At 43.4% G+C, this 25,855-nt stretch overlaps 1 protein-coding gene across 1 annotated transcript in view; it reads left to right on the top strand.

The window, feature by feature from the left end:
• The first annotated feature begins 1,863 nt into the window (after positions 1-1,863).
• BCL7C (BAF chromatin remodeling complex subunit BCL7C) overlaps positions 1,864-25,855 on the top strand; it is a 44,636-nt gene continuing 20,644 nt past the window's right edge. The window contains exons 1-3 of the mRNA XM_053694726.1: positions 1,864-2,220; positions 11,687-11,765; positions 17,875-17,980. Of these exons, the coding sequence (XP_053550701.1) occupies positions 2,129-2,220; positions 11,687-11,765; positions 17,875-17,980 (277 nt within the window). The 5' untranslated portion in view covers positions 1,864-2,128. The remainder of the gene's footprint in view (positions 2,221-11,686; positions 11,766-17,874; positions 17,981-25,855) is intronic.

The raw sequence follows: 25,855 nt of genomic DNA, 5'->3' as shown, positions 1-25,855 counted from the left end.
CAAGCTCCTTTAACCTTATTTTGGCATCTGAAATAGCCAACATAGCCTGTGGTATCCCCACCTATACTGAAAGTTTCTATACTTGAGTATTGGCTTTTGACAAGCATAAGTAAAAACAGACAGCAGAAGAAATTACACTCCCGGTGGGGTGCAGGATAGTTTAAGTAATACAATTATAATTTTCCATTGTTCTAAGTATTGAGCTTTACTTTACAGACAAATATAAGATAAGGAAGCAAGTGTGTGTACACAAAGCGATAACATAATGAGATATGATATTATCTGTTCTGGTTTAAAAGCACAAAACTAGCTATTTCATATATACAAATAAACCTGGAAATGCAATTTCTCATACATTTTATACTCTGCATGCAGCTGGTATAACAAGTCATTGAAAATACATCAAGGAAAAAACAATGTTACAGTGTACTGCCCCTTTAAGGTAAATATTATAGGTACTGGTGAACTTTTCACTTTTAGCTTTGCATTAACTTTAAATGTTTAACTAAAATTCAGTATTTGTTTTGTTTTAAACTAAACAAATACTGAACAGTGCAGCCAACGAATATTCAGGAGATTGAATTTCCCCGATAATTTAAGAGAAAATGAACATTTCTTGGTTGCACAAGTCTAATTGTTTTCCTGTAATTTAAATCTAAAAATAGCCTAACTTTTGATGATTAAAGGGGCAGTAAACAGCTTGTAATGATGAGACATTTCTGTTGTCTTGCTATGGAATAACATTTCAACCAAGTCTAACATTTTTAAAACAGATTAAAGTCTTGTTTGCTGCAATCGTTTTTCAATAGCCAAAATTCACCTACCATTGGTCTTATTTAGAAAAGCTGATCTGGGTTATAGTCTGCAGATGACAACACTTGTTACTTTATTATTTTGGTATAATATACATTGTTTTGCATTTCATCTGTTAAAGCCAATTAGGGAAATATACGGTATGTAGCATGGTTAGCCTTGATGAGTCAGCAGGGAGCTTTTTTTAGTTCTGAGAATTAGAGAAGCCACAATTTTCAAAGCTAAATTACATGAAAGTGAGAAAAAATAGATGAAAGTTTATTGCAAAATTGTTTTACTACTCATAACTAAACCTTTTCTATTAAAATCACAAGATTTTAAAGCTGTGCTGGCGTGGTGCACAGCGTGATGATGCGGCTGTGCGCGCTCAGTGTGTCCTTCCTTTTCATCTCTGCACGATCAGTTGCATCAGGTTGCGTAGCTGAGCGCACAGAGTTTAAATATTTGAACTTCAGAAGCGATGCAATGTGGCGCGAAACAGCTGATTCGCCGTGTGTCACAAGCCTTTACTGTGCATTGTACACTACTATATTCCACAATGCCATTGTCTGAGCTATCAAGTAACTTATTAATGTTTGTCTCAACAGCAGAGAGCCCATCTGCTTTTCAACAAATGATGCCAAAAGAACAAAGCATATCTGATAATATAAGTACATTGGATTTTTTTTTTTTTTTTTTGTATGCGCTATCTGAATCACGAAAGAAAAAAAATTGGGTTTCATGTCCCTTTAATGAGGCAGATCAGTTAGCTATGATCAATCTAAATTTGTTTTGTTTGCTTTTTCATTTCCTGGTGTAATTTTGTTGATCCATAGTGTGATTTGGAGAACAGACTTTAAATAGTGTGTCTGACAGTGACATCAGCGCTGCGGAATCTGTTGGCGCTCTACAAATACCTGATAATAATAATAATAACGGCTGTTTCTGCAGTGAGCAGGACTAACACATCAGCAGAGTCTGTACGCACAGAGATTATAACGTGGTTTAACCTTTCAGTCCCATGTAGGAGTGTTGCTTAATGAGACCTTAACAGTACACATCAGCACACACGGGGGCAGCAGAGGTTTCATAGATAGTTGAACAACGTGACAGCCTCACATCCGGAGAGCAGAAAGCCAGAAAAAAAAATGACAGCCAAAACAGTAAAAAATACAGGAACTGAGCAAAGTGTGTTTGAGAGACAGATAGCAAGAAGACAGTGCTAAAGAATAGATCACCAGAAGGTGACAGCAAGTGACAAGAGAGACAGAGAGACAGCTAGGACTATTAGCTAACAACAGAAAAGTTTTAGACAGACAGGGGTTCTGTGTTGGTGATGGCGAGCAGGACAGGCCGCGCAGAGACCAGGAGCCGAGCACGCGATGACATCAAGAAGGTGATGACGGTGATAGAGCGCGTCAGACGCTGGTATGTCCGCAAGAACCCTGTAATAGAGTGAGAGACGGGGAGAATGGGCAAAACTGCTAAAAATAGCAAAAAAATAAAATAAAAACTGGTGTAATAATACAAAAACTACACTAGATATAATATAATTTATTTGTAAAGCGCCAACATAATCCGTAGCGCTGAATATATGAGCGGGAGGGTAGAATAGTACATGGATAGATATGGGTTAATTATCATGCAGGGGACTCATGAATAAGCTGCTAACTTTAGCTTCATTTTCAGTCCATTAGAATTAGTGTGTGAATTTCAGCACAAGCATTTTTTGCAGTCCTTTCAAATTCAAAGCCATTCCAATCTATTTGAAAACCCTACAATAACCCACTTACTGCAGAGCAGACTTTTCAGATTCATGTGTGGCAGAATAACGCTCTCTCTACCGTGCACAGGGAAAATTCAGCTCTGATATTCTGATGCTGCAGAGAGAAAAAAACAGCAACTTTTACATTTTCAACTCATATTCTGCACTGTGAACCTGTTGAATATCCAATTTGACCTGTTTTGAGCATCAGCTTATGACTATTCTTATGGTTTTCATTATTAGAGGGACATTCGATAAAGAAAAAAACCTTAATTTCAAAAAAGTATTTTATATTTAGACACAAAGGGCTAGATTACAAGTGGAGCGCTAATTTATTGTGCGCCCACAAATGGATACATTTGCCCGTTTACAGGTGCGAGATAAATAACCAACCATTACAAGTGACTAGTTATTGCTACCGCGAGCTTGCTGTAGCAATTAGAGCTCAATTTTTTTTTTACCAAAGGTCAGACCGCTGGTTCATTTTTAAAATGTCCCCAAAATAAAATGTGAGGTCCCTTTTCGAAAATAAAAAAATGTAGCATCATTTTTTTTTAAAAACTGCCCTAAGCAGTTTTAGGGGTTAAAGTGTGCGGTCTATGGGGACTGTGTGTTCCCAGTAAATATATATGTATATGATTATGTACATATATATTTATCTGCTAATATGTGTATATACATATAGTAACACATACACACACATATATATATATATATATATATATATATATATATATATATATATAGCCATGTGCTGTACATATATATTTATCTGCTAATATGTGTATATACATTTAGTAACACATACATATATATATGTATATAGCCATGTGCTGTACATATATATTTATCTGCTAATATGTGTATATACATATAGTAACACATAAATATATATGTATATAGCCATATGCTGTACATATACCGTATATTTATCTACTAATATGTGTATATACATATAGTAACAAATAAATATATATGTATATAGCCATATACTGTACATATACCGTATATTTATCTACTAATATGTGTATATACACATAGTAACAAATAAATATATATGTATATAGCCATATACTGTACATATACCGTATATTTATCTGCTAATATGTGTATATACATATAGTAACAAATAAATATATATGTATATAGCCATATACTGTACATATACCGTATATTTATCTGCTAATATGTGTATATACATATAGTAACACATAAATATATATCTATATAGCCATATACTGTACATATATATTTAACCTTTGCTGCCCATCGCTGCCTCACAGCATGAGAACGAGGTTCCCTTGGAGCCTTTAGTAGCGCGCTCTCATGAGCGCAAAGCTTCCCAGCATTGCAAATGGGAGGTCGCATTCACATTGCGCTCAACTTGTAATACCAGCACACATTTGTGTGCCCTGGTATTACTCAGTGGAGCGCAAATATCTAGCTTGCATAAACGATATTTTGCGCTCAACTCATAATATAGGCCAAAATTGGTTCTTTGTTTACTATGTGTTTAACCCTTCAAAAAAGTTAAAGGAACAATTAACAGTTTGAAATTGTAATTTAACATTTAATTATATGTAGAGAAACAGCTTTGCAATGTATATTTCCTGTAGTTTAAAACTGAAAATGAAAGGGACGAGAAACACAAATTGTTATTTGATGATTCAGATAGAGCATTTACTTTTAAACAGGTTTCAAACATATTTCTATGGTCAAAAGTTGTTTAATTCTCTTGTTATCCTTTCATGAAGGAGCAGCTAGGAGCTAGATGATCACATCAGGTGAGCCAAAGACAAGCGGCACATATTTGCAGCCACCAATCAGCAGCCAGTTTACAGTAGTACATTGCTGCGCGCAAACCAAACTACATGATTTTTAGCAAAAGCTACAAATAAAACAAAGCAAATCTGATAACCATAAATAAAATGGAAAGTTGTTTAAAATTGTAGGTTCTGTCTGAATCAGGAAAATGTTATTTTTACTCAACTGTCAGACTTCGCAAGCCTGACCTTGCTACATATCTGTTACTTACTGGCTTCAGCAGAGATGATAAGATACATACTGCAAATCAATGGAGAGTTTGCTAACAAAATGACCATATCCAACTGTGTCTACTGCAGTAACAAATCCGGAAGGGTTAATAAAAAAACAAACAAGGTGATATTGCATTACAAGCATTTCATACATACCTAGTATGTTAGTTTATTGCAAGACAGCAGAAAAATCTTATAACTGAAAGGTGTTTACTGTAGCTTTGGTTTAGACAGAGCATGCACATTTAAGACGCTTTTCAGTATATCTTTTGTTGAAAAGCATACCTAGGTAGGCTCAGGAGCAGCAGTGCACTACTGGGAGCTAGCTGCTGATTGGTGGCTACACATGTATCCCTCATGTCATCGTCTCATCAGATGTGCGCGTTGCTGCTGTGGAGCTGACTTTAACATTTTGTTTAACACACAGTTATACGCAGCAATAATACACAGTAACATATTCTAATGCATTACAGCATTTCCTTTTTTTCACTTATATGTCCTTTTAAGGAACATACATTATAATTTAACAGGGGTAGTAGTGAGTTGTTTAGTGTGACATGCAGGGGTAGTAGTGAGTTGTTTAGGGTGACATGCAGGTGTAGTAGTGAGTTGTTTCGGGTGACATGTAGGTGTAGTAGTGAGATGTGCTTAGGGTGACATGCAGGTGTAGTAGTGACATGCAGCTGTAGTAGTGATTTGTGTTTAGGGTGACATGCAGCTGTAGTAGTGAGTTGTGTTTAGGGTGACATGCAGGTGTAGTAGTGACTTGTGTTTAGGGTGACATGCAGGTGTAGTAGTGAGTTGTTTAGGGTGACATGCAGGTGTAGTAGCGAGTTGTGTTTAGGGTGACATGCAGCTGTAGTAGTGAGTTGTGTTTAGGGTGACATGTAGGTGTAGTAGTGAGTTGCTTAGGGTGACATGCAGGTGTAGTAGTGAGTTGTGTTTAGGGTGACATGCAGCTGTAATAGTGAGTTGTGTTTAGGATGACATGCAGGTGTAGTAGTGAGTTGTTTAGGGTGACATGCAGGTGTAGTAGTGATTTGTTTAGGGTGACATGCAGGTGTAGTAGTGAGTTGTTTAGGGTGACATACAGGTGTAGTAGTGAGTATTTTAGGGTGACATGCAGGTGTAGTAGTAAGATGTGCTTAGGGTGACATGCAGGCGTAGTAGTGAGTTATTTAGGGTGACATGCAGGTGTAGTAGTGATTTGTGTTTAGGGTGACATGCAGGTGTAGTAGTGAGTTGTTTAGGGTAACATGCAGGTGTAGTAGTGAGTTGTTTAGGGTGACATGCAGGTGTAATAGTGATTTGTGTTTAGGGTGACATACAGGTGTAGTAGTGAGATGTGCTTAGGGTGACATGCAGGTGTAGTAGTGAGTTGTTTAGGGTGACATGCAGGTGTAATAGTGATTTGTGTTTAGGGTGACATGCAGGTGTAGTAGTGAGTTGTTTAGGGTGACATGCAGGTGTAGTAGTGATTTGTGTTTAGGGTGACATGCAGGTGTAGTAGTGAGTTATTTAAGGTGATATGCAGGTGTAGTAGTGATTTGTGCTTAGGGTGACATGCAGGTGTAGTAGTGATGTGTTTAGGGTGACATGCAGGTGTAATAGTGATGTGCTTAGGGTGACATGCAGGTGTAGTAGTGAGTTATTTAGGGTGACATGCAGATGTAATAGTGAGTTGTGCTTAGGGTGACATGCAGGTGTAGTAGTGAGTTGTTTAGGGTGACATGCAGGTGTAGTAGTGTGTTGTTCTTAGGGTGACATGCAGGTGTAGTAGTGATTTGTTAAGGGCGACATGCAGGTGTAGTTGTGATTTGTGTTTAGGGTGACATGCAGGTGTAGTAGTGAGTTTTTTAGGGTGACATGCAGGTGTAGTAGTGAGTTATTTAGGGCGACATGCAGGTGTAGTAGTGATTTGTGTTTAGGGTGACATGCAGGTGTAGTAGTGAGTTGTGCTTAGGGTGACATGCAGGTGTAGTAGTGAGTTGTTTAGGGTGACATGCAGGTGTAGTAGTGAGTTGTTTAGGGTGACATGCAGGTGTAGTAGTGAGTTATTTAAGGTGACATGCAGGTGTAGTAGTGAGATGTGCTTAGGGTGACATGCAGGTGTAGTAGTGAGTTGTGTTTAGGGTGACATGCAGCTGTAGTAGTGATTTGTGTTTAGGGTGACATGCAGCTGTAGTAGTGAGTTGTGTTTAGGGTGACATGCAGGTGTAGTAGTGAGTTGTTTAGGGTGACATGCAGGTGTAGTAGTGAGTTGTTTAGGGTGACATGCAGGTGTAGTAGCGAGTTGTGTTTAGGGTGACATGCAGCTGTAGTAGTGACTTGTGTTTAGGGTGACATGCAGCTGTAGTAGTGACTTGTGTTTAGGGTGACATGCAGGTGTAGTAGTGAGTTGTTTAGGGTGACATGCAGGTGTAGTAGTGAGTTGTTTAGGGTGACATGCAGGTGTAGTAGCGAGTTGTGTTTAGGGTGACATGCAGCTGTAGTAGTGAGTTGTGTTTAGGGTGACATGCAGGTGTAGTAGTGAGTTGCTTAGGGTGACATGCAGGTGTAGTAGTGAGTTGTGTTTAGGGTGACATGCAGCTGTAGTAGTGAGTTGTGTTTAGGGTGACATGCAGGTGTAGTAGTGAGTTGTTTAGGGTGACATGCAGGTGTAGTAGTGAGTTGTTTAGGGTGACATACAGGTGTAGTAGTGAGTTGTTTAGGGTGACATGGAGGTGTAGTAGTAAGATGTGCTTAGGGTGACATGCAGGCGTAGTAGTGAGTTATTTAGGGTGACATGCAGGTGTAGTAGTGATTTGTGTTTAGGGTGACATGCAGGTGTAGTAGTGAGTTGTTTAGTGTGACATGCAGGTGTAGTAGTGAGTTGTTTAGGGTAACATGCAGGTGTAGTAGTGAGTTGTTTAGGGTGACATGCAGGTGTAATAGTGATTTGTGTTTAGGGTGACATGCAGGTGTAGTAGTGAGATGTGCTTAGGGTGACATGCAGGTGTAGTAGTGAGCTGTTTAGGGTGACATGCAGGTGTAATAGTGATTTGTGTTTAGGGTGACATGCAGATGTAGTAGTGAGTTGTTTAGGGTGACATGCAGTTGTAGTAGTGAGTTGTTTAGGGTGACATGCAGGTGTAGTAGTGAGTTATTTAAGGTGATATGCAGGTGTAGTAGTGATTTGTGCTTAGGGTGAACATGCAGGTGTAGTAGTGATGTGTTTAGGGTGACATGCAGGTGTAATAGTGATGTGCTTAGGGAGACATGCAGGTGTAGTAGTGAGTTATTTAGGGTGACATGCAGATGTAATAGTGAGTTGTGCTTAGGGTGACATGCAGGTGTAGTAGTGAGTTGTTTAGGGTGACATGCAGGTGTAGTAGTGTGTTGTTCTTAGGGTGACATGCAGGTGTAGTAGTGATTTGTTTAGGGCGACATGCAGGTGTAGTTGTGATTTGTGTTTAGAGTGACATGCAGGTGTAGTAGTGAGTTTTTTAGGGTGACATGCAGGTGTAGTAGTGAGTTATTTAGGGCGACATGCAGGTGTAGTAGTGATTTGTTTAGGGTGACATGCAGGTGTAGTAGTGATTTGTTTAGGGTGACATGCAGGTGTAGTAGTGAGTTTTTTAGGGTGACATGCAGGTGTAGCAGTGAGTTATTTAGGGCGACATGCAGGTGTAGTAGTGATTTGTGTTTAGGGTGACATGCAGGTGTAGTAGTGAGTTGTGCTTAGGGTGACATGCAGGTGTAGTAGTGAGTTATTTAAGGTGACATGCAGGTGTAGTAGTGATTTGTGTTTAGGGTGACATGCAGGTGTAATAGTGATTTGTGTTTAGGGTGACATGCAGGTGTAGTAGTGATTTGTGTTTAGGGTGACATGCAGGTGTAGTAGTGATTTGTGCTTAGGGTGACATGCAGGTGTAGTAGTGATTTGTGTTTAGGGTAACATGCAGGTGTAGTAGTGATTTGTGCTTAGGGTGACATGCAGGTGTAGTAGTGATTTGTGTTTAGGGTGACATGCAGGTGTAGTAGGGATTTGTGTTAAGGGTGACATGCAGGTGTAGTAGTGATTTGTGTTTAGGGTGACATGCAGGTGTAGTAGTGATTTGTGTTTAGGGTGACATGCAGGTGTAGTAGTTAGTTGTTTAGGGTGACATGCAGGTATAGTAGTGAGATGTGCTTACGGTGACATGCAGGTGTAGTGGTGCGTTGTTTAGGGTGACATGCAGGTGTAGTAGTGAGATGTTTAGGGTGACATGCAGGTGTAGTAGTGAGATGTGCTTAGGGTGACACGTAGGTGTAGTGGTGATTTGTGTTTAGGGTGACATGCAGGTGTAGTAGTGATTTGTGCTTAGGGTGACATGCAGGTGTAGTAGTGATTTGTGTTTAGGGCGACATGCCGGTGTAGTAGTGATTTGTGTTAAGGGTGACATGCAGGTGTAGTAGTGAGTTCTGTTTAGGTTCACATGCAGGTGTAGTAGTGATTTGTGTTTAGGTTGACATGCAGGTGTAGTAGTTAGTTGTTTAGGGCAGTGATTTTTAACCTTTTTTTTTGCCGTGGCACACTTATTTACATAAAAAAATCCTGTGGCACACCACCATCCCAAAATTTTTAAAAAATCACACATTGTAGCCTAATACAGCATATATATATATACATACATACATACACACAAACACACACATACTGTATGTATTTTGCTGTTATGCCATGCCTCCTACAAACTACCCCTGCACTGGGAGTAAAAAACAAGCAAAGTTTAAAAAATATGTCACACTGTTGTCAGTCTGCCGTGGCACACATGAGGATCTCTCATGGCACACTAGTGTGCCACGGCACACTGGTTGAAAAACACTGGTTTAGGGTGACATGCAGGTATAGTAGTGAGATGTGCTTAGGATGACATGCAGGTGTAGTGGTGAGTTGTTTAGGGTAACATGCAGGTGTAGTAGTGAGTTGTTTAGGGTGACATACAGGTGTAGTAGTGAGTATTTTAGGGTGACATGCAGGTGTAGTAGTAAGATGTGCTTAGGGTGACATGCAGGCGTAGTAGTGAGTTATTTAGGGTGACATGCAGGTGTAGTAGTGATTTGTGTTTAGGGTGACATGCAGGTGTAGTAGTGAGTTGTTTAGGGTAACATGCAGGTGTAGTAGTGAGTTGTTTAGGGTGACATGCAGGTGTAATAGTGATTTGTGTTTAGGGTGACATGCAGGTGTAGTAGTGAGATGTTTAGTCTGACATGCAGGTGTAGTAGTGAGTTGTTTAGGCTGACATGCAGGTGTAGTAGTGAGTTGTTTAGGGTGACATACAGGTGTAGTAGTGAGTTGTTTAGGGTGACATGCAGGTGTAGTAGTGAGTTATTTAAGGTGATATGCAGGTGTAGTAGTGATTTGTGCTTAGGGTGACATGCAGGTGTAGTAGTGATGTGTTTAGGGTGACATGCAGGTGTAATAGTGATGTGCTTAGGGTGACATGCAGGTGTAGTAGTGAGTTATTTAGGGTGACATGCAGATGTAATAGTGAGTTGTGCTTAGGGTGACATGCAGGTGTAGTAGTGAGTTGTTTAGGGTGACATGCAGGTGTAGTAGTGTATTGTGCTTAGGGTGACATGCAGGTGTAGTAGTGATTTGTTTAGGGCGACATGCAGGTGTAGTTTTGATTTGTGTTTAGGGTGACATGCAGGTGTAGTAGTGAGTTGTTTAGGGTGACATGCAGGTGTAGTAGTGAGTTATTTAGGGTGACATGCAGGTGTAGTAGTGATTTGTGTTTAGGGTGACATGCAGGTGTAGTAGTGAGTTGTGCTTAGGGTGACATGCAGGTGTAGTAGTGAGTTGTTTAGGGTGACATGCAGGTGTAGTAGTGAGTTATTTAAGGTGACATGCAGGTGTAGTAGTGAGATGTGCTTAGGGTGACATGCAGGTGTAGTAGTGATGTATTTAGGGTGACATGCAGGTGTAATAGTGATGGGCTTAGGGTGACATGCAGGTGTAGTAGTGAGATGTGCTTAGGGTGACATGTAGGTGTAGTAGTGATTTGTGTTTAGGGTGACATGCAGGTGTAGTAGTGATTTGTGCTTAGGGTGACATGCAGGTGTAGTAGTGATTTGTATTTAGGGTGACATGCAGGTGTAGTAGGGATTTGTGTTAAGGGTAACATGCAGGTGTAGTAGTGAGTTGTGTTTAGGGTGACATGCAGGTGTAGTAGTGATTTGTGTTTAGGGTGACATGCAGGTGTAGTAGTTAGTTGTTTAGGGTGACATGCAGGTATAGTAGTGAGATGTGCTTACAGTGACATGCAGGTGTAGTGGTGCGTTGTTTAGGGTGACATGCAGGTGTAGTAGTGAGATGTTTAGGGTGACATGCAGGTATAGTAGTGAGATGTTTATGGTGACATGCAGGTGTAGTAGTGAGATGTTTAGGGTGACATGCAGGTGTAGTAGTGAGATGTGCTTAGGGTGACATGTAGGTGTAGTGGTGATTTGTGTTTAGGGTGACATGGAGGTGTAGTAGTGATTTGTGCTTAGGGTGACATGCAGATGTAGTAGTGATTTGTGTTTAAGGCGACATGCCGGTGTAGTAGTGATTTGTGTTAAGGGTGACATGCCGGTGTAGTAGTGAGTTCTGTTTAGGGTGACATGCAGGTGTAGTAGTGATTTGTGTTTAGGGTGACATGCAGGTGTAGTAGTTAGTTGTTTAGGGTGACATGCAGGTATAGTAGTGAGATGTGCTTAGGATGACATGCAGGTGTAGTGGTGAGTTGTTTAGGGTAACATGCAGGTGTAGTAGTGAGTTCTGTTTAGGGTGACATGCAGGTGTAGTAGTGAGTTCTGTTTAGGGTGACATGCAGGTGTAGTAGTGAGGTGTTTAGGGTGACATGCAGGTATAGTAGTGAGGTGTTTAGGGTGACATGCAGGTGTAGTAGTGAGATGTTTAGGGTGACATGCAGGTGTAGTAGTGAGATGTGTAGGGTGACATGCAGGTGTAGTAGTGAGATATGCTTAGGGTGACATGCAGGTGTAGTGGTGATTTGTGTTAAGGGTGATACGCAGGTGTAGTAGTGAGAGGTCACTCAGTGATATACATTGTCTCTGTCTCTCTCAGGGAGAAGCGCTGGGTGACCGTGGGGGACACTTCACTTCGGATATATAAGTGGGTGCCGATTGTGGACCCTAGAGATGAGGTGAGTACCCATTCTGCTGTTTGTAAAATATCTGCAGAGTATTACGCTCGCCAGCCTCAATTTGCCTGCAGATTAGAGTTTGTTGCATTACCTGCACATCATTGCACCTCAGCTCTACTGCTGACCTGCACATCAGTCTGCACTCTCCTGCCAGACACTTGCAGATTATTGCACAACAAGCTGTGTGCTGGAGGGCTGTAGAGCATTTCCACCAACTAGAACTTCTCTTTCTTTCATGTAATTAGCAAGAGTCCATGAGCTAGTGACGTATGGGATATACATTCCTACCAGGAGGGGCAAAGTTTCCCAAACCTCAAAATGCCTATAAATACACCCCTCACCACACCCACAAATCAGTTTTACAAACTTTGCCTCCGATGGAGGTGGTGAAGTAAGTTTGTGCTAGATTCTACGTTGATATGCGCTCTGCAGCAAGTTGGAGCCCGGTTTTCCTCTCAGCGTGCAGTGAATGTCAGAGGGATGTGAGGAGAGTATTGCCTATTGAATGCAGTGATCTCCTTCTACGGGGTCTATTTCATAAGGTTCTCTGTTATCGGTCGTAGAGATTCATCTCTTACCTCCCTTTTCAGATCGACGATATACTCTTATATATACCATTACCTCTACTGATTCTCGTTTCAGTACTGGTTTGGCTATCTGCTATATGTAGATGAGTGTCCTGGGGTAAGTAAGTCTTATTTTCTGTGACACTCCAAGCTATGGTTGGGCACTTTGTTTATAAAGTTCTAAATATATGTATTCAAACATTTATTTGCCTTGACTCAGAATGTTCAACTTTCCTTATTTTCAGACAGTCAGTTTCATATTTGGGATAATGCATTTGATTTAATAATTTTTTTCTTACCTTCAAAAAATTTGACTCTTCCCTGTGGGCTGTTAGGCTCGCGGGGGCTGAAAATGCTTCATTTTATTGCGTCATTCTTGGCGCGGACTCTTTTGGCGCAAAAATTCTATTTCCGTTTCCGGCGTCATACGTGTCGCCGGAAGTTGCGTCATTTTTTTGACGTTATTTTGCGCCAAAAATGTCGGCGTTCCGGATGTGGCGTCTTTTTTGGCGCCAAAAGCATTTAGGCGCCAAATAATGTGGGCGTCTTATTTGGCGCGAAAAAATATGGGCGTCACTTTTGTCTCCACATTATTTTAGTCTCATTTTTTATTGCTTCTGGTTGCTAGAAGCTTGTTCTTTGGCATTTTTTCCCATTCCTGAAACTGTCTTTTAAGGAATTTGATCAATTTTGCTTTATATATATGTTGTTTTTTTCTCTTACATATTGCAAGATGTCCCACGTTGCATCTGAGTCAGAAGATACTACAGGAAAATCGCTGTCAAGTGCTGAATCTACCAAAGCTAAGTGTATCTGCTGTAAACTTTTGGTAGCTATTCCTCCAGCTGTTGTTTGTATTGATTGTCATGACAAACTTGTTAAAGCAGATAATATTTCCTTTAGTAAAGTACCATTGCCTGTTGCAGTTCCTTCAACATCTAAGGTGCAGAATGTTCCTGATAATATAAGAGATTTTGTTTCAGAATCCATTAAGACGGCTATGTCTGTTATTTCTCCTTCTAGTAAACGTAAAAAATCTTTTAAAACTTCTCTCCCTACAGATGAATTTTTAAATGAAGATCATCATTCTGATTCTGATGATTCCTCTGGTTCAGAGGATTCTGTCTCAGAGGTTGATGCTGATAAATCTTCATATTTATTTAAAATTGAATTTATTCGTTCTTTACTTAAAGAAGTACTAATTGCTTTAGAAATAGAGGATTCTGGTCCTCTTGATGTTAATTCTAAACGTTTGGATAAGGTATTTAAAGCTCCTGTGGTTTTTCCAGAAGTTTTTCCTGTTCCTAATGCTATTTCTGCAGTAATTTCCAAGGAATGGGATAAATTGGGTAATTCATTTACTCCTTCTAAACGTTTTAAGCATTTATATCCTGTGCCGTCTGACAGATTAGAATTTTGGGACAAGATCCCTAAAGTTGATGGGGCTATTTCTACCCTTGCTAAACGTACTACTATTCCTACGTCAGATGGTACTTCGTTTAAAGATCCTCTAGATAGGAAAATTGAATCCTTTCTAAGAAAAGCTTATCTGTGTTCAGGTAATCTTCTTAGACCTGCTATATCTTTGGCTGATGTTGCTGCAGCTTCAACTTTTTGGTTGGAAACTTTAGCGCAACAAGTAACACATCGTGATTCTCATGATATTATTATTCTTCTTCAGCATGCTAATAATTTTATCTGTGATGCTATTTTTGATATTATCAGAGTTGATGTCAGGTTTAGGTCTCTAGCTATCTTAGCTAGAAGAGCTTTATGGCTTAAAACTTGGAATGCTGATATGGCTTCTAAATCAACTTTGCTTTCCATTTCTTTCCAGGGTAACAAATTATTTGGTTCTCAGTTGGATTCCATTATTTCAACTGTTACTGGTGGGAAAGGAACTTTTTTACCACAGGATAAAAAATCTAAAGGTAAAAACAGGTCTAATAATCGTTTTCGTTCCTTTCGTTTCAACAAAGAACAAAAGCCTGATCCTTCATCCTCAGGAGCAGTTTCGGTTTGGAAACCATCTCCAGTCTGGAATAAATCCAAGCCAGCTAGAAAGGCAAAGCCTGCTTCTAAGTCCACATGAAGGTGCGGCCCTCGTTCCAGCTCAGCTGGTAGGGGGCAGGTTACGTTTTTTCAAGGAAATTTGGATCAATTCTGTTCACAATCTTTGGATTCAGAGCATTGTTTCAGAAGGGTACAGAATTGGTTTCAAGATGAGACCTCCTGCAAAGAGATTTTTTCTTTCCCGTGTCCCAGTAAATCCAGTAAAAGCTCAAGCATTTCTGAAATGTGTTTCAGATCTAGAGTTGTCTGGAGTAATTATGCCAGTTCCAGTTCTGGAACAGGGGATGGGGTTTTATTCAAATCTCTTTATTGTACCAAAGAAGGAGAATTCCTTCAGACCAGTTCTGGATCTAAAAATATTGAATCGTTATGTAAGGATACCAACGTTCAAGATGGTAACTGTAAGGACTATATTGCCTTTTGTTCAGCAAGGGAATTATATGTCCACAATAGATTTACAGGATGCATATCTGCATATTCCGATTCATCCAGATCATTATCAGTTCCTGAGATTCTCTTTTCTGGACAAGCATTACCAGTTTGTGGCTCTGCCATTTGGCCTAGCTACAGCTCCAAGAATTTTTACAAAGGTTCTCGGTGCCCTTCTGTCTGTAATCAGAGAACAGGGTATTGTGGTATTTCCTTATTTGGACGATATCTTGGTACTTGCTCAGTCTTTACATTTAGCAGAATCTCATACGAATCGACTTGTGTTGTTTCTTCAAGATCATGGTTGGAGGATCAATTTACCAAAAAGTTCTTTGATTCCTCAGACAAGAGTAACCTTTCTGGGTTTCCAGATGGATTCAGTGTCCATGACTCTGTCTTTAACAGACAAGAGACGTCTAAAATTGATTGCAGCTTGTCGAAACCTTCAGTCACAATCATTCCCTTCGGTAGCCTTATGCATGGAAATTCTAGGTCTTATGACTGCTGCATCGGACGCGATCCCCTTTGCTCGTTTTCACATGCGACCTCTTCAGCTCTGTATGCTGAAGCAATGGTGCAAGGATTACACGAAGATTTCTCAAATAATATTTTTAAAACCGATTGTTCGACACTCTCTAACATGGTGGACAGATCACCATCGTTTAATTCAGGGGGCTTCTTTTGTGCTTTCGACCTGGTCTGTAATTTCAACAGATGCAAGTCTCACAGGTTGGGGAGCTGTGTGGGGATCTCTGACAGCACAAGGAGTTTGGGAATCTCAGGAGGTGAGATTACCGATCAATATTTTGGAACTCCGTGCAATTTTCAGAGCTCTTCAGTTTTGGCCTCTTCTGAAGAGAGAATCGTTCATTTGTTTTCAGACGGACAATGTCACAACTGTGGCATACATCAATCATCAAGGAGGGACTCACAGTCCTCTGGCTATGAAAGAAGTATCTCGAATTTTGGTTTGGGCGGAATCCAGCTCCTGTCTAATCTCTGCGGTTCATATCCCAGGTATAGACAATTGGGAAGCGGATTATCTCAGTCGCCAAACGTTACATCCGGGCGAATGGTCTCTTCACCCAGAGGTATTTCTTCAGATTGTTCAAATGTGGGAACTTCCAGAAATAGATCTGATGGCGTCCCATCTAAACAAGAAACTTCCCAGGTATCTGTCCAGATCCCGGGATCCTCAGGCGGAGGCAGTGGATGCATTATCACTTCCTTGGAAGTATCATCCTGCCTATATCTTTCCACCTCTAGTTCTTCTTCCAAGAGTAATATCCAAGATTCTGAAGGAATGCTCGTTTGTTCTGCTGGTAGCTCCGGCATGGCCTCACAGGTTTTGGTATGCGGATCTTGTCCGGATGGCCTCTTGCCAACCGTGGACTCTTCCGTTAAGACCAGACCTTCTGTCACAAGGTCCTTTTTTCCATCAGGATCTGAAATCCTTAAATTTAAAGGTATGGAGATTGAACGCTTGATTCTTGGTCAAAGAGGTTTCTCTGACTCCGTGATTAATACTATGTTACAGGCTCGTAAGTCTGTATCTCGAGAGATATATTATAGAGTCTGGAAGACTTATATTTCTTGGTGTCTTTCTCATCATTTTTCTTGGCATTCTTTTAGAATACAGAGAATTTTACAGTTTCTTCAGGATGGTTTAGATAAGGGTTTGTCCGCAAGTTCTTTGAAAGGACAAATCTCTGCTCTTTCTGTTCTTTTTCACAGAAAGATTGCTATTCTTCCTGATATTCATTGTTTTGTACAAGCTTTGGTTCGTATAAAACCTGTCATTAAGTCAATTTCTCCTCCTTGGAGTTTGAATCTGGTTCTGGGAGCTCTTCAAGCTCCTCCGTTTGAACCTATGCATTCATTGGACATTAAATTGCTTTCTTGGAAAGTTTTGTTCCTTTTGGCCATCTCTTCTGCTAGAAGAGTTTCTGAATTATCTGCTCTTTCTTGTGAGTCTCCTTTTCTGATTTTTCACCAGGATAAGGCGGTGTTGCGAACTTCTTTTGAATTTTTACCTAAAGTTGTGAATTCCAACAACATTAGTAGAGAAATTGTGGTTCCTTCATTATGTCCTAATCCTAAGAATTCTAAGGAGAAATCGTTGCATTCTTTGGATGTTGTTAGAGCTTTGAAATATTATGTTGAAGCTACGAAATCTTTCCGTAAGACTTCTAGTCTATTTGTTATCTTTTCCGGTTCTAGAAAAGGCCAGAAAGCTTCTGCCATTTCTTTGGCATCTTGGTTGAAATCTTTAATTCATCTTGCCTATGTTGAGTCGGGTAAAACTCCGCCTCAGAGAATTACAGCTCATTCTACTAGGTCAGTTTCTACTTCCTGGGCGTTTAGGAATGAAGCTTCGGTTGACCAGATTTGCAAAGCAGCAACTTGGTCCTCTTTGCATACTTTTACTAAATTCTACCATTTTGATGTATTTTCTTCTTCTGAAGCAGTTTTTGGTAGAAAAGTACTTCAGGCAGCGGTTTCAGTTTGAATCTTCTGCTTATGTTTTTCGTTAAACTTTATTTTGGGTGTGGATTATTTTCAGCAGGAATTGGCTGTCTTTATTTTGTCCCTCCCTCTCTAGTGACTCTTGCGTGGAAAGATCCACATCTTGGGTAGTCATTATCCCATACGTCACTAGCTCATGGACTCTTGCTAATTACATGAAAGAAAACATAATTTATGTAAGAACTTACCTGATAAATTCATTTCTTTCATATTAGCAAGAGTCCATGAGGCCCACCCTTTTTTTGTGGTGGTTATGATTTTGTATAAAGCACAATTTATTCCAATTCCTTATTTTATATGCTTTCGCACTTTTTTATCACCCCACTTCTTGGCTATTCGTTAAACTGAATTGTGGGTGTGGTGAGGGGTGTATTTATAGGCATTTTGAGGTTTGGGAAACTTTGCCCCTCCTGGTAGGAATGTATATCCCATACGTCACTAGCTCATGGACTCTTGCTAATATGAAAGAAATGAATTTATCAGGTAAGTTCTTACATAAATTATGTTTTTTCTAGGAAAGGCAGAGAGTCCAGACACCCACAGAGCGCCAGAAGGCGAGGGACAGGCGTAGAGCGCAGAATCGCAGGAAAAGTCAAGCGCTCTTAATGCTGGAAATAAATGGTGAGTAATCTGAGGGCTGATCTCCTGACCTGTATCCCAGCAATACTCCTGTGTCACTGAGATATTCTGGGTTTTCTGAATGGGGTAGTCTAGGTCTGATGCTGTTTTTGTGCTGTGTATACATGTCACTGTGTAGAAGTGTGTGTAAGGGGGAGGCTGGCACTGCTACTGTCTGTGCTGTGTATACATGTCCCTGTGTAGTAGTGTGTGTGAGAGGGAGGCTGGCACTGCTGCTGTCTGTGCTGTGTATACATGTCACTGTGTAGTAGTATGTGTGAGAGGGAGGCTGGCACTGCTGCTGTCTGTGCTGTGTATACATGTCCCTGTGTAGTAGTGTGTGTGAGAGGGAGGCTGGCACTGCTACTGTCTGTGCTGTGTATACATGTCCCTGTGTAGTAGTGTGTGTGAGAGGGAGGCTGGCACTGCTGCTGTCTGTGCTGTGTATACATGTCACTGTGTAGTAGTATGTGTGAGAGGGAGGCTGGCACTGCTGCTGTCTGTGCTGTGTATACATGTCACTGTGTAGTAGTGTGTGTGTGTGAGAGGGAGGCTGGCACTGCTGCTGTCTGTGCTGTGTATACATGTCACTGTGTAGAAGTGTGTGTGAGAGGGAGGCTGGCACTGCTACTGACTGTGCTGTGTATACATGTCACTGTGTAGTAGTGTGTGTGAGAGGGAGGCTGGCACTACTGCTGTCTGTGCTGTGTATACATGTCACTGTGTGTGAGAGGGAGGCTGGCGCTGCTGCTGTCTGTGCTGTGTATACATGTCACTGTGTAGTAGTGTGTGTGTGAGAAAGGCTGGCACTGCTGCTGTCTGTGCTGTGTATACATGTCACTGTGTAGTAGTGTGTGTGAGAGGGAGGATGGCACTGCTGCTGTCTGTACTGTATATACATGTCACTGGGTAGTAGTAGTGTGTGAGGGGGAGGCTGGCACTGCTGTTGTCTGTGCTCTGTATACATGTCACTGTGTAGTAGTGTGTGTGAGAGGGAGGCTGGCACTGCTGCTGTCTGTGCTCTGTATACATGTCACTGTGTAGTAGTGTGTGTGAGAGGGAGGCTGTGCTGTGTATACATGTCACTGTGTAGTAGTGTGTGTGAGAGGGAGGCTGGCACTGCTGCTGTCTGTGCTGTGTATACATGTCACTGTGTAGTAGTGTGTGTGTGAGAGGGAGTTTGGCACTGCTGATGTCTGTGCTGTGTATACATGTCACTGGGTAGTAGTGTGTGTGTGTGTGTGTGTGTGTGGGAGGGAGGCTGGCGCTGCTGCTGTCTGTGCTGTGTATACATGTCGCTGTGTAGTAGTGTGTGTGAGAGGGAGGCTGGCACTGCTGCTGTCTGTGCTGTGTATACATGTCACTGTGTAGTAGTGTGTGTGAGAGGGAGGCTGGCACTGCTACTGTGTGTACTGTGTATACATGTCACTGTGTAGTAGTGTGTGTGAGAGGGAGGCTGGCACTGCTACTGTCTGTGCTGGGTATACATGTCACTGTGTAGTAGTGTGTGTGTGTGTGAGAGAGGAAGGCTGGCACTGCTGCTGTCTGTGCTGTGTATACATGTCACTGTGTAGTAGTGTGTGTGAGAAGCAGGCTGGCACTGCTGTTGTCTGTGCTGTGTATACATGTCACTGTGTAGTAGTGTGTGTGAGAGGGAGGCTGGCACTGCTGCTGTCTGTGCTGTGTATATGTGTCACTGTGTAGTAGTGTGTGTGAGAGGGAGGCTTGCACTGCTGCTGTCTGTGCTGTGTATACATGTCACTGTGTAGTAGTGTGTGTGAGAGAGGGAGGCTGGCACTGCTGCTGTCTGTGCTGTGTATACATGTCACTGTGTATTAGTGTGTGTGTGAGAGGGAGGCTGGCACTGCTGCTGTCTGTACTGTGTATACATGTCACTGTGTAGTAGTGTGTGTGAGAGGGAGGCTGGCACTGCTGCTGTCTGTACTGTGCATACATGTCACTGTGTAGTAGTGTGTGTGAGAGGGAGGCTGGCACTGCTGCTGTCTGTGCTGTGTATACATGTCACTGTGTAGTAGTGTGTGTGAGAGGCTGGCACTGCTGCTGTCTGTACTGTGTATACATGTCACTGTGTAGTAGTGTGTGTGAGAGGCTGGCACTGCTGCTGTCTGTGCTGTGTATACATGTCACTGTGTAGTAGTGTGTGTGAGAGGCTGGCACTGCTGCTGTCTGTGCTGGGTATATATGTCACTGTGTAGTAGTGTGTGTGAGAGGGAGGCTGGCACTGCTGCTGTATGTGCTGTGTATACATGTTACTGTGTAGTAGTGTGTGTGAGAGGGAGGCTGGCACTGCTGCTGTCTGTGCTGTGTATACATGTCACTGTGTAGTAGTGTGTGTGAGAGGGAGGCTGGCACTGCTGTTGTCTGTGCTTTGTATACATGTCACTGTGTAGTAGTGTGTGTGTGAGAGGGAGGCTGTGCTGTGTATACATGTCACTGTGTAGTAGTGTGTGTGAGGGGGAGGCTGGCACTGCTGCTGTCTGTGCTTTGTATACATGTCAATGTGTAGTAGTGTGTGTGAGAGGGAGGCTGGCACTGCTGCTGTCTGTGCTGTGTATACATGTCACTGTGTAGTAGTGTGTGTGAGAGGGAGGCTGGCACTGCTGCTGTCTGTGCTTTGTATACATGTCACTGTGTAGTAGTGTGTGTGAGAGGGAGTTTGGCACTGCTGCTGTCTGTGCTGTGTATACATGTCACTGTGTAGTAGTGTGTGTGAGAGGGAGGGTGACACTGCTGCTGTCTGTGCTGTGTATACATGTCACTGTGTAGTAGTGTGTGTGAGAGGGAGGCTGGCATTGCTGCTGTCTGTGCTGTGTATACATGTCACTGTGTAGTAGTGTGTGTGAGAGGCTGGCACTGCTGCTGCCTGTGCTGGATATACATGTCACTGTGTAGTAGTGTGTGTAAGAGGGAGGGTGGCACTGCTGCTGTCTGTGCTGTGTATACATGTCACTGTGTAGTAGTGTTTGTGAGAGGGAGGCTTGCACTGCTGCTGTCTGTGCTGTGTATACATGTCACTGTGTAGTAGTGTGTGTGAGAGAGGGAGGCTGGCACTGCTGATGTCTGTGCTGTGTATACATGTCACTGTGTATTAGTGTGTGTGAGAGGGAGGCTGGCACTGCTGCTGTCTGTGCTGTGTATACATGTCACTGTGTAGTAGTGTGTGTGAGAGGCTGGCACTGCTGCTGTCTGTACTGTGTATACATGTCACTGTGTAGTAGTGTGTGTGAGAGGCTGGCACTGCTGCTGTCTGTGCTGGGTATATATGTCACTGTGTAGTAGTGTGTGTGAGAGGGAGGCTGGCACTGCTGCTGTATGTGCTGTGTATACATGTCACTGTGTAGTAGTGTGTGTGAGAGGGAGGCTGGCACTGCTGCTGTGTATACATGTCACTGTGTAGTAGTGTGTGTGAGAGGGAGGCTGGCACTGCTGCTGTCTGTGCTGTGTATACATGTCACTGTGTAGTAGTGTGTGTGTGTGTGTGAGAGGGAGGCTGGCACTGCTGCTGTCTGTGCTGTGTATACATGTCACTGTGTAGTAGTGTGTGTGAGAGGGAGGCTGTGCTGTGTATACATGTCACTGTGTAGTAGTGTGTGTGTGTGTGTGTGTGAGAGGGAGGCTTGCACTGCTGCTGTCTGTGCTTTGTATACATGTCACTGTGTAGTAGTGTGTGTGAGAGGGAGTTTGGCACTGCTGCTGTCTGTGCTGTGTATACATGTCACTGTGTAGTAGTGTGTGTGAGAGGGAGGGTGACACTGCTGCTGTCTGTGCTGTGTATACATGTCACTGTGTAGTAGTGTGTGTGAGAGGGAGGCTGGCATTGCTGCTGTCTGTGCTGTGTATACATGTCACTGTGTAGTAGTGTGTGTGAGAGGCTGGCACTGCTGCTGCCTGTGCTGGGTATACATGTCACTGTGTAGTAGTGTGTGTAAGAGGGAGGGTGGCACTGCTGCTGTCTGTGCTGTGTATACATGTCACTGTGTAGTAGTGTGTGTGAGAGGGAGGCTGGCACTGCTGCTGTCTGTGCTGTGTATACATGTCACTGTGTAGTAGTGTGTGTGAGAGGGAGGCTGGCACTGCTGCTGTCTGTGCTGTGTATACATGTCACTGTGTTGTAGTGTGTGTGTGAGTGGGAGGCTTGCACTGCTGCTGTCTGTGCTGTGTATACATGTCACTGTGTAGTAGTGTGTGTGAGAGAGAGGCTGGCACTGCTGCTGTCTGTGCTGTGTATACATGTCACTGTGTAGTAGTGTGTGTGAGAGGGAGGTTGGCACTGCTGCTGTCTGTGTGTGTATATATGTCACTGTGTAGTAGTGTGTGTGAGAGGGAGGTTGGCACTGCTGCTGTCTGTGTGTGTATACATGTCACTGTGTAGTAGTGTGTGTGAGAGGGAGGCTGTCACTGCTGCTGTGTATACATGTCACTGTGTAGTAGTGTGTGTAAGAGGGAGGGTGGCACTGCTGCTGTCTGTGCTGTGTATACATGTCACTGTGTAGTAGTGTGTGTGAGAGGGAGGCTGGCACTGCTGCTGTCTGTGCTGTGTATACATGTCACTGTGTAGTAGTGTGTGTGAGAGGGGGAGGCTGGCACTGCTGCTGTCTGTGCTGTGTATACATGTCACTGTGTAGTAGTGTGTGTGAGGGGGAGGCTGGCACTGCTGCTGTCTGTGCTGTGTATACATGTCACTGTGTAGTAGTGTGTGTGAGAGGGAGGCTGGCACTGCTGCTGTCTGTGCTGTGTATACATGTCACTGTGTAGTAGTGTGTGTGAGAGGGAGGCTGGCACTGCTGCTGTCTGTAATGTGTATACATGTCACTGTGTAGTAGTAGTGTGTGTGAGAGGGAGGCTGGCACTGCTGCTGTCTGTGCTGTGTATACATGTCACTGTGTAGTAGTAGTGTGTGTGAGAGGGAGGCTGGCACTGCTGCTGTCTGTGCTGTGTATACATGTCACTGTGTAGTAGTGTGTGTGAGTGGCAGGCTGGCACTGCTGCTGTCTGTGCTGTGTATACATGTCACTGTGTAGTAGTGTGTGTGTGGGTGTGAGAGGGAGGCTGGCACTGCTGCTGTCTGTGCTGTGTATACATGTCACTGTGTAGTAGTGTGTGTGAGAGGGAGAGGCTGGCACTGCTGCTGTCTGTGCTGTGTATACGTTTGACTGTGTAGTAGTGTGTGTGAGAGGGAGAGGCTGGCACTGCTGCTGTCTGTGCTGTGTATACATGTCACTGTGTAGTAGTGTGTGTGTGGGTGCGAGAGGGAGGCTGACACTGCTGCTGTCTGTGCTGTGTATACATGTCACTGTGTAGTAGTGTGTGAGAGGGAGGCTGGCACTACTGCTGTCTGTGCTGTGTATACATGTCACTGTGTAGTAGTGTGTGAGAGGCTGGCACTGCTACTGTCTGTGCTGTGTATACATGTCACTGTGTAGTAGTGTGTGTGAGAGGGAGGCTGGCACTGCTACTGTCTGTGCTGTGTATACATGTCACTGTGTAGTAGTGTGTGTGAGGGGTAGGCTGGCACTGCTACTGTCTGTGCTGTGTATACATGTCACTGTGTAGTAGTGTGTGTGAGAGGGAGGTTGGCGCTGCTGCTGTCTGTGCTGTGTATACATGTCACTGTGTAGTAGTGTGTGTGAGAGGGAGGCTGTGTTGTGTATACATGTCACTGTGTAGTAGTGTGTGTGAGAGGGAGGCTGTCACTGCTGCTGTCTGTGCTGTGTATACATGTCACTGTGTAGTAGTGTGTGTGAGAGGGAGGCTGGCACTGCTGCTGTCTGAGCTGTGTATACATGTCACTGTGTAGTAGTGTGTGTGAGAGGGAGGCTGACACTGCTGCTGTCTGTGCTGTGAATACATGTCACTGTGTAGTAGTGTGTGAGAGAGAGGCTGGCACTGCTACTGTCTGTGCTGTGTATACATGTCACTGTGTAGTAGTGTGTGAGAGAGAGGCTGGCACTGCTACTGTCTGTGCTGTGTATACATGTCACTGTGTAGTAGTGTGTGTGAGAGGTAGGCTGGCACTGCTACTGTCTGTGCTGTGTATACATGTCACTGTGTAGTAGTGTGTGTGAGAGGGAGGCTGGCATTGCTACTGTCTGTGCTGTGTATACATGTCACTGTGTAGTAGTGTGTGTGAGAGGGAGGCTGTGTTGTGTATACATGGCACTGTGTAGTAGTGTGTGTGAGAGGGAGGCTGTGTTGTGTATACATGTCACTGTGTAGTAGTGTGTGTGAGAGGGAGGCTGGCACTGCTGCTGTCTGTGCTGTGTATACATGTCACTATGTAGTAGTGTGTGTGAGAGGGAGGCTGGCACTGCTGCTGTCTGTGCTGTGTATACATGTCACTGTGTAGTAGTGTGTGTGAGAGGGAGGCTGGCACTGCTGCTGTCTGTGCTGTGTATACATGTCACTGTGTAGTAGTGTGTGTGAGTGGGAGGCTGGCACTGCTGATGTCTGTGCTGTGTATACATGTCACTGTGTAGTAGTGTGTGTGTGGGTGTGAGAGGGAGGCTGGCACTGCTGCTGTCTGTGCTGTGTATACATGTCACTGTGTAGTAGTGTGTGGGAGAGGCTGGCACTGCTGCTGTCTGTGCTGTGTATACGTGTCACTGTGTAGTAGTGTGTGTGAGAGGGAGAGGCTGGCACTGCTGCTGTCTGTGCTGTGTATACATGTCACTGTGTAGTAGTGTGTGTGTGGGTGTGAGAGGGAGGCTGACACTGCTGCTGTCTGTGCTGTGTATATATGTCACTGTGTAGTAGTGTGTGAGAGGGAGGCTGGCACTGCTGCTGTCTGTGCTGTGTATACATGTCACTGTGTAGTAGTGTGTGAGAGAGAGGCTGGCACTGCTACTGTCTGTGCTGTGTATACATGTCACTGTGTAGTAGTGTGTGAGAGGGAGGCTGGCACTGCTGCTGTCTGTGCTGTGTATACATGTCACTGTGTAGTAGTGTGTGAGAGGGAGTTTGGCACTGCTGCTGCTGTCTGTGCTGTGTATACATGTCACTGTGTAGTAGTGTGTGAGAGAGAGGCTGGCACTGCTACTGTCTGTGCTGTGTATACATGTCACTGTGTAGTAGTGTGTGTGTGAGAGGGAGGCTGGCACTGCTGCTGTCTGTGCTGTGTATACATGTCACTGTGTAGTAGTGTGTGAGAGAGAGGCTGGCACTGCTACTGTCTGTGCTGTGTATATATGTCACTGTGTAGTAGTGTGTGTGAGAGGGAGGTTGGCGCTGCTGCTGTCTGTGCTGTGTATACATGTCACTGTGTAGTAGTGTGTGTGAGAGGGAGGCTGTGTTGTGTATACATGTCACTGTGTAGTAGTGTGTGTGAGAGGGAGGCTGTCACTGCTGCTGTCTGTGCTGTGTATACATGTCACTGTGTAGTAGTGTGTGTGAGAGGGAGGCTGGCACTGCTGCTGTCTGAGTTGTGTATACATGTCACTGTGTAGTAGTGTGTGTGAGAGGGAGGCTGACACTGCTGCTGTCTGTGCTGTGTATACATGTCACTGTGTAGTAGTGTGTGTGAGAGGGAGGCTGACACTGCTGCTGTCTGTGCTGTGTATACATGTCACTGTGTAGTAGTGTGTGAGAGAGAGGCTGGCACTGCTACTGTCTGTGCTGTGTATACATGTCACTGTGTAGTAGTGTATGTGAGAGAGGCTGGCACTGCTACTGTCTGTGCTGTGTATACATGTCACTGTGTAGTAGTGTGTGTGAGAGGGAGGCTGGCACTGCTACTGTCTGTGCTGTGTATACATGTCACTGTGTAGTAGTGTGTGTGAGAGAGGGAGGCTGGCACTTCTGTCTGTGCTGTGTATACATGTCACTGTGTAGTAGTGTGTGTGAGAGGGAGGCTGGCACTGC

Source organism: Bombina bombina, chromosome 11 (assembly GCF_027579735.1).
Source record: "Bombina bombina isolate aBomBom1 chromosome 11, aBomBom1.pri, whole genome shotgun sequence".
NCBI classification, from domain to species: Eukaryota; Metazoa; Chordata; class Amphibia; order Anura; family Bombinatoridae; genus Bombina; species Bombina bombina.
Note: the sequence above shows the minus strand (reverse complement) of the source record. Positions and strands in the feature narration are given on the sequence as shown.